The sequence below is a fragment of the Rhineura floridana genome, chromosome 7, assembly GCF_030035675.1.
Source record: "Rhineura floridana isolate rRhiFlo1 chromosome 7, rRhiFlo1.hap2, whole genome shotgun sequence".
Classification (NCBI taxonomy): Eukaryota; Metazoa; Chordata; class Lepidosauria; order Squamata; family Rhineuridae; genus Rhineura; species Rhineura floridana.
The window spans coordinates 101221850-101230706 of NC_084486.1; the positions used below are offsets into that span (position 1 = coordinate 101221850).

The 8857-nt window shown below is 41.2% G+C and overlaps 1 protein-coding gene across 5 annotated transcripts; it reads left to right on the plus strand.

Moving 5' to 3' along the window:
- The first annotated feature begins 678 nt into the window (after nt 1-678).
- On the plus strand, nt 679-8485 carry LOC133389313 (uncharacterized). Of its 5 annotated transcripts, none has more exons than XM_061636724.1 (4): nt 679-750; nt 3133-3193; nt 3380-3512; nt 7753-8485. In XM_061636724.1, the coding sequence occupies exons 1-4, from the start codon at nt 694-696 to the stop codon at nt 8120-8122; spliced, it is 621 nt and encodes a 206-aa protein (XP_061492708.1). In that variant the 5' UTR covers nt 679-693; the 3' UTR covers nt 8123-8485. The 5 variants fall into 5 exon arrangements, with proteins under 5 accessions (XP_061492708.1, XP_061492710.1, XP_061492711.1 ...); XM_061636726.1 differs by lacking the exon at nt 679-750 and adding an exon at nt 1011-1215; XM_061636727.1 differs by lacking the exon at nt 679-750 and adding an exon at nt 2220-2266.
- Nucleotides 8486-8857: the final 372 nt, after the last annotated feature.

Genomic DNA, 8857 nt, shown 5'->3' on the forward strand with positions numbered 1-8857 from the left:
TATCTTCTTTGCTTAATGTATATTTTTCACTCAGGATCATTCTGAATTTCTAACATGCTATTGTTAAGGGTTAATTCCTCTGACACACTAAAGCACCTCCTTGAGGGTCATGCTTGAGAGTTATCTACTGTTTTGATTAAGCACCACCATCTTGCAACGGATGTCTATATCCGCCATTTTAGTAATATAAGCTGTTCATGTACTATGGCCGGAAGCATGACTCAGGGAATACACTGATGGAACCAGTTCAATGTAACACACTGTAATATTACCACATATGGTGTTCCTACTGTAAGCTTCCTGTAAGTTGTTTACTAAGGGGTATAAATATTGGGGGAACAAGACAGTCTGGGTTGACCGCACTCACTCTGATTGCTGGTGTGAGTGCTGCTTATTTTTTAATAAATTATTTTTTAAGTTTTATCCTGAACAGCTGTTAGTGTCTTGTTTTGAGCCAGAGCGAGAAACGAACATTATTTTCCCACAACACTATCTCTAGTGCAGGGTTCTTAACTGCAGGTTTCGGCTCTCAAGTGACCAAAGGAGTACATGTGCTTATGCCTTTAAATGACTGTGTAGAAGAAGAAGAAAGGATTTTGGCAGGTGTAGCTTGTTGTGCAGGGATGAGAAAAACTACAACTGATCCTCCCTCTTTCTCCAAAATTATTAAAAGTACAAGGATCCCATTCTTCAATGCATAATGCCTTGGGATTTGCTTTCCAAAGTGATCAAGAAATATTTGCACAAATGGTATACTTTATTATGAGGGTGGGGGGCTTAAGAAACTGACTCTCTGGATTCTGGGATATTATATACTTACAGCAAACTGATGCTTGCTTAGATAGAACATGATATAATTCCCAACGGGTTTGAGGGGCATTAAAGCTCTGTAGTAAAAGACTGGTATAGGAGATCTCCCTTGTACTGTAACAGCCTGCCCTTATGCATACCTACTCAGAAGTAAGTCCCCCAGTGAGACTCGAGTAAATATACATAAGACTGGACTCTAAGTAGAGTCTCCATCAAGCTGTGGAAGAGGGAGAGAGAGGAAACAGAGCCATTCTATCCAGCTTTGCTAAGGAACCAGCTCTATCAGGCTCCTCCCTGCATCTCCTCTCATCTAGCAATAGCCATTCCATCAGGCTGCAGCAGAGGGAGAAATGGGACTAACTCCATTTGACTCCTCTTTGCACTCAACTGTTTCCATTCTACCTGGTAATTATAAGAAATACTATGAAGAACTCATGCCTGAGTTTGCTTGCTTTTCTCTTCCCTTTTGTGTTGTCTTTTTTAGATTGTAAGCATAGGAACAGGGATTCTCTTTTTGTTCTTATATCTTATTGATATCATATAAACCCCCTCCCCAAGAAGAGTAAAAATGGCATAAACCAACAAGAAATAATTATAAAGAAGATAAAGTTAAATAAGAGTATACAGGCATGGTAGCTCAGATGATTAACACTGAGATATGCAGCTTGTCCAGATATATACAGATGTAAGTCTCAATGTTCAGTGGGACTTACTCTCAGGTAAATGTGGATAGCACCATAGGTTTTAATGATGTAGTTGATGCCTTACACTGGCTGCTTTGCCTTATGAAAAGGAGATTGTTAATGGAAAAGAAGAGTATCAGCTCAGCTGCAGACATTCACTCTCCCAAAAACAAAAATAGGAAGAAAGCTTCACTTCTGTGGGCAATCATAACAAAGACTGCAGGCAATTCTTTTTGCCTTGTCTGCTTTGTGCTGAAGTCATCGTATAGCAGTATTCATAGTTGATAGGAAGCTGCCTTATACCAAGTCAGACCATTGGTCCATCTAGCTCAGGATATACACTGATTGGCAGCAATTCACCAGGATTTCAGGCAGGGATCTCTCCTGGTCCTACTTGGAGTATGGGGGATTGAACCTGGGACTTTAGGTATCCATATGCTCTACCATTAAAAATGTAAATGTACTGCCTTCAAGTTGATTCCAACTTATGGTGACCCTATGAACAGTGATTTCATGTCTGAGAGGCAGTGACTGGCCCAAGGTCACCCAGTGAGCTTCATGGGTATGTGGGGATTTGAACCCTGGTCTCCCAGGTTGTAGCCCAGCACCTTAACCACTACACCACACTGGCTCTCTGCTCTACCACTAAGCTATGCCTTTTTGTCTTACGATCCAACAGGTCAGAAAGCATATAATCCCTTCCTCATTTGCAGAGGTGATGTCACAAAGGGGTGGGGCTTAATTACTGCTTGTAAAATCTGGACAGTTGGCAGGTAATGGGGAGTGGAAGACACCTGAGGAAAACTCTGGGGTGAATTTAAAATGGTACTAGCTTTCCTTGTTTGTGCAGAAGGATTTGTGTCTGGATTTGGGGTAAACATCTTTATTAACATTAATTAAAAAGAGAGGCAGAAAACATGTCCAAAGACCTCAAACCTCTATCTGTATGAATATCACCTTTATATCAGGGCCTCTCATACAATTCCATAATTACATAACTACCTTCTTAAACAGAGTTAATTAAGAAATTGTCAGTTTGATGTACTTTTATACTGCAGCTTAGTGCAGGAATAGTAATAATTTGCAATTATTTTTCAAATTAGTTTTACTTATTTATTTTAAAAAGAAATTATTGGGAAATGCTTCCAGATCTTACAGATTATCAGGATGAGCCAGAAGTACTTACCGGTGACCAAAAGCAAGTATAAACTGTGAGGCAAGTCCATCAGCCAAAAGTAAATACAATTAGTAAAATATCAATTGGAGAGCAGAGAGACAAATGCAATTAGAGTAGCCAAAAGGATCCATCTTGGAGACAAAGTGACACATTGCGGAAATGAAGACTAACCAGTTGATTTACCAAAAGGATAAAGGTATTATATGCAGAGCCCTGAGCAGCATTTTACTTTTTGGCTTTGAGCTTGTTTCATTACAAGAACAGGCTTTTGTTTTTCCTTGCTCTGCATACAGGAAGGGCTCCTATTGCTGCTTCTGGGGACTGTTTTTACTACTGCTCTATATGTAGCGTGTGGGAAGGAATAGAGGCAATGAGTTCATTCAGTGGCCATTGCTGCTTGTGTTTTGCTGAGTTAAGAAGAAGGTATACCTGGTTGTCCCTTTCTTTCTTTTTTATTGGTAGGGTGGTCTGAAGCAGGAGTTTTCACTGCCGGAGACACTTTGCTTTCCAGAAATGCCTGCAGGTTAGTATGTAAGTTGCACGCCACTGTGCTTTACGACCATTGCATCACTCAAAAGCTGCAATTCTGAGCACACTTATTTGGGGGGTAAGCTCCATGGAGCCCAGCGTGGCTGCCTTATGTGTAAACATGATCAAAGGGCACATGTTGCTCACCATTCTTTTACACCCTGCTCTGTTGTTGCAACAGGTCGGAGTTTCAAGAAGGCAAAAAGAGAAGAGAATACAGGAGATGCAAAACACTGCAGGAAAAAGGATGGATGTCTCTTTAAGAAAAGGTTTTCAACTCTGAGTTTCTTTTCTGGACATTCACAGAATGTAACGTAAGTGTTTCTCTTACATTTATTTCTAATGAAAAGTAAAAAATGGTATGGGTTGGACCAAAAGTAGATATCAGAGTCATGATGAACATTTATTTGAATACAGATGAGAGGTCAAGGTTGAGAAATTAAATGGTTCAGAAAAATGAAGGGAATAAATCAAAAGAGGTTCTACATGCAAAAAGACCAAGTCATGAACGAAGAAAAACAAAATTAATGCATGAAAAATGAAGGTCTGCAGAGTTAAAGGGTGTCAACAATTCAGATGGCTGCCATGCCCTGAGCAGCAGTTTGCTGTGCAGACATCAGACCAGTCTGGGTCCTTCCAGGCTATTTTTTTTATGGGATTCAGTTACCTACTGGCAATTTCAGGTTGTGTTATTATAGCTGATTGGGAGATTTTGCACAACAAACCCACTTCCCCCAAAGATAGGAATTTTTGCAATAAAAAAGTGCCAGAAAATGGACTTGAGTGTATGGGATAATGCTTTCTTTGGTGTCACATTATCTAACCTCCCCACAAACAAATCCAAATAAATACTCATTAAATAGCCAATGTGACAGAATCTCCCTAGAAAGAAATCGGGATGAATTCTCAACAAGCAGGTTGTCTGGTAATGTCCTAGGTTTCTCTTCTGTTTGCACATAAAGGTGCTGTTAAAGGTATAAGAGGAGGCCGGATTTTTCTCTTCCTAACCAGTTGGCAACCCTGGTCAACATTTTGATCTCCATTGGTTGAAGGTGCTGTTTATTACCTTTAAAGCAATAAATAGTTTGCAGCTTGGGACCCTTAAAGAATATCTGCTTCCATATTGTCACTCCCATGAACTATGATCAGCACCGGAGGTCCTGCACTGGTTCTGTTGTCTGAGTAATTTGAAAAATGACGATTTTCATTGTGCATCAAAGGAAGAGCAATAGTTAAGAGCACTCTGAATGATTATGATTAGCACTTATTGCCTACCCTGCACCCAGAGGTCTCAGTTTAATCTAAAAATACAGTGTTAAAAGCAATTAAAAACAACCAGAATCACAAAATAGGGTGGGTCCTAAAAATATGCCCCTCAGGTGTCAAAGGCCAGGGTTGTCCTGACTCCCAACCAAAGAACTACTCAAGACTCAAGGACTGGATTTTTCTGAATGAAGCGTTATTCAAGAATTCAGTACGCAGCATCGCACTAAGGCATAAATCAGGATTACAGGAACATGCTGGGTTTATCTCTAGGCATAGTGGAGACGGCAAGACTACATTGTTGCAACAGCGAATTGCAAGCATTGCAGGATTTATATATCAATGAAAGGTAGAGCCTGCACACTATGGATTAATTCGAGCACCCTCTCGTGTCTGCTGTAAGGTGAGAGCTTATTCTAGGAGCAGAAAGAAAACTGCCTGATTAACAACATCTCTTTTCCAGCCAGTGGCCTTGGCAAAAGTGTTATTGCTTGCTCTGATAAACTTAAGTTTTGCTTTCAGCTCTCTTGAAGACTCCAGCTGGTTCTTTAGAGTTTATTAATTCAGAATTTACATCTGGAGTGGATGCCAGTGAGAATTCCTTTCTCCCTATCAGAGACACCAAGGGTGTATGTATGGGCACTGATTAACACATGAGACTCAGAGCTGCCAGAGGCTTCTGGAAATATTTCTCCCATGTTTTCCCCAGTCCTCCCTATGGCATCTGTAACACATTCTTCCCCCTTCCAATTTTGCCAAAGGTTCTCCTTGGGACTCATGGCAAGGGTAAAGAGGTGAGTCTTCAGCATTTGCCTAAAGCTGTACACTGAGGTTGCTAGACCTCTGTGGGTAGGGAGTGCCACAATTTAGGGGCTGCCAGAAAGAATGAGCTCTCCCGGGCCACCACCACCCAAGTTTCTGACAGTGGTGGAACTACCAGCTTCCTCTGCTGATCTCAACACACAAGAGGGTCTGTAGGGAAGGAGTCAGTCTTTCAGCTATTTGGGACCTAAGTAGTTTGGGGCTTTAAACACTAGTGTGAGCACCTTCAATTAGGCCCAGAGACGAACTGGCAACCAATGTAGCTGCTTTAAAACAGGAGTTATATGAGACCTAAAAGCAACCCCAGCCAATAACCTTGCTGCTGCATTTTGGACTAGTTCAAGTTTCTGAGTCATCTTCAAGGGCAGCCCCACGTAGGAAGCACTGCAATAATCTAATCTGAAAGTTAGCAGAGCATGGAATACTGTGGCCAAGTCATCTCTGTCCAAAAGGGACTGAAGCTGGCAAACCAGCCGAAGCTGGAAAAAGGCACTCCTGATTACTAAGGCCACTTAAGCCTCCAGTGACAATGTTGGATCCAGGAGTATCTGCTACTTCCAGCGGAGTGCAACGCTATCAAGAACAGGCCATATCTCCATGTTCTGGACATGAGAGTTCTGGACACATGACACCTCTGTCTTTTCAAAATTCCAGCCCATCTCCACCTGTCCATCACTGGTCCAGCACCTCAGCTGCCTCTCCCAATTCAGTTGGGCTGGAAAGATAGAGCTGGGTGTCATCTGCATATTGTTAACTAATTTGATATTATATATAAAAATAATGGGGAATGAACTGAAGAAGGACCCAATAGGTGCTTTGTAGTCCATGTAGAACTCTTTGTTCTAAAAGTTTTCCCATGCCCCTGACCATTTTTAAATTCTTTTTACTTGTACAAGTTTATTAAGAGCATAGGAAGCTGCCTTATGTTGAGTCAGACCATTGATCCATCGACCGCAGTCTTGTCTACATTGACTGGCAGTGGCTCTCCAAGGTTTCAGGCGGGGGACATTCCCAGCCCTACCTGGAGATGCCAGGGATTGAAACTGGGACCTTCTGCATGCAAAGCAGATGCTCTACCAGTGAGCTGTGGCCATCTCACATAACACAACATTTTGTTAGAGAGACAGGGCTGTGAAAAGTGCATGTGAAATCTTAAGCTACACAAATTACATTGAACTAGGGATGGAAGGATATGTCACTTTTGGTTCTCTCCGTTTCTCATTTTTCCAATCTTAAATGTGGTTCTCCCCATTTCTACATCAGTTTGTGATTTTTTAAATCCTCATGAAAATTGTCCAGCTTTGTAGTGAGAATTTCTCCTACTGAACACATTTTTGTATGCAGTTGTGACTCATGTACACATTTTTGCAAGCAATTTCTCATAATGCATTTTTGTGTGTTATTTTCATTTATATATTCATTTTTATGCACACTGTTCCCACATATATGCTTTTTTTTTGTTGCAAAGATTACTTAGTTGAAGAACTGCAACACAACATTTGGATAAGTGCAAATTTCGAAGGAAGGCTGTGTTCCTGTTCTCATGTTGTTTTGGAAAGTGCCAATTTGACAAATTCAGCCTTAAATGTGAACTGAATTGAATTTCTCCCCCACCTCCATTGAACTCAGTCAGACTTACTTCTGAGTAAACATTCATAGCACCTGGCTGTTATATTGCATTCCATATATATGCTTTCTGAAAACATGGGACCTGCATATGAGTAAAGATGGATAGGATTTAGGATAAGGACACAGGGAACAGCCTTATACTAAGAGTTAGCTTATACAAGCATATGCATCATTCGATTGTTAAGTAATGACTTGCATGTGCGAATATACCACCACAGGCAGTATCTTCATATCACCTTAGTCACAGTGTTTATAGGGTCAGTTCATTCATCCAAGCGACAATCATGAAGTGTAGATACTGTTCTTATGAAATATCTCTAACATCCAGTTTATGCTATGAGAATGATAGCCTGCACCTGACAGGGAAGTTCTGTTTTGGCCTGGAGAGGCAAAGTGTTATAGTAACTCAGGTAGGGCACATTCAAGCAAGCTGGTTCAAAGGAGCCTGTTCTGACCCTCAAAGTGAGCCCCCACCCCTGGAGACAGGACAGTAGGCAATGGAGGGAATAGAGCTCTTCAAGTGTTCAAACAGAATACTCAAATGGCTTGATTCCTTTTTGTGATGGCTCCTTCTCACATGCAGTTTCTCACTTGATGTTGCAATCATCCCGTGATGTGAATTGAACTGACAGGCCAAGAGACAGGCCTGTACCGTCTATTCTGACAGCAGTTCTTCAAGGTCTTGGGAAGGAGGCTTTCCCTCTGTTACGCAAGATCCTTTAACTGGAGATGCCAAGACTGAACCTTTGACTTCACCATACATGCAGTGAAAAGTGATGCAGTTTGGTATAGGTATTTATTTGCCATTGACTGTTTGGGTCCACTGTTTTATCCTTTTAGTTCTCAGGAAAGAAATATGGACTTTGAAGACAAGAAGAGAGGTTTGCAAAGGCAAGAGTCCAAGCAGCTGAAAGCACCAACGGAGGAGGTGTGTTCCTTGGGGAAGGCTCATTCTGGAAAAATGTGCCCCAAATGTGAAATCATAGTCTGCAGAGTGTGCAACATGCTGCATACTGAGAGCAGCTTTATTGCTCACAGTTTACTAGACCACTATGACGCAGGAAGGCACTCGTCCTGCTGCTTGGATTCTGGATTTCCCCAAGACCACCATGTATGTAAGCACAGTCCAGGACCACCCTTATCTCATGTCAGGTCTTGTAACCTGACGACTTTAGAAACTAAATCTGTACTGAGATTCTCTTTATCCTGACTTTGCAGAGGCAAAGCCAAGAGATTTGCACATTGTGTTATGTGAATGCCCTATAGAGCAGGCATTTAATAGGCAGACCAGTTGTTTTCAACTGGCTCAGTGGTGTGCCCTGCCAAAGTCTGTGTCTCAGGGTTAGTTTGTAAAATCGCCAACAAAGCACAGGGAGGAATATTCTCTATGCTGCACTAAAAATAAATGATTTCAGTTCTCAGCTGAAAAAAGAATAGGGTTACATTAACACAGAACTTGGCAAGTCAAGCTTGTTCTGTAAAACATTCAGTGTGATTTGTGATCTGATGTCAAACTTTTTCATTGCTGTTCTGGGATATTAAAGTTTTATTAAAGTTTTAAACAATCACTAAATAGTGTTTGTATGTGGGTCATATGGAAAGGGACAGAGGGGAAAACTGGAATGACAAAAGATCCATCTGACTAGGGCATTCTCTGAGTAAACTCAAGACAACCAGAAATCATGTTGTATTGTGGAAATGTCATCTCTAGCCCCTGCCAAGACTAATGAACATTTATATATTTTGAACAATTTAAAAATCTGCTATTTTTGCGAGGTCTCTAAAATATTTGGTTAAATTTTTGCTGTGTGTTGATATATCTCAGACTGGTGTCATTGCAGACTAAGAAAAGTGGGTGTTTATTGTGGGTATGGGGGGGAAAGGTCTAAGACTGGGATCTTGCTCCATCCCATAATAATACGATGACCAGCTCATCAGTGTGAGT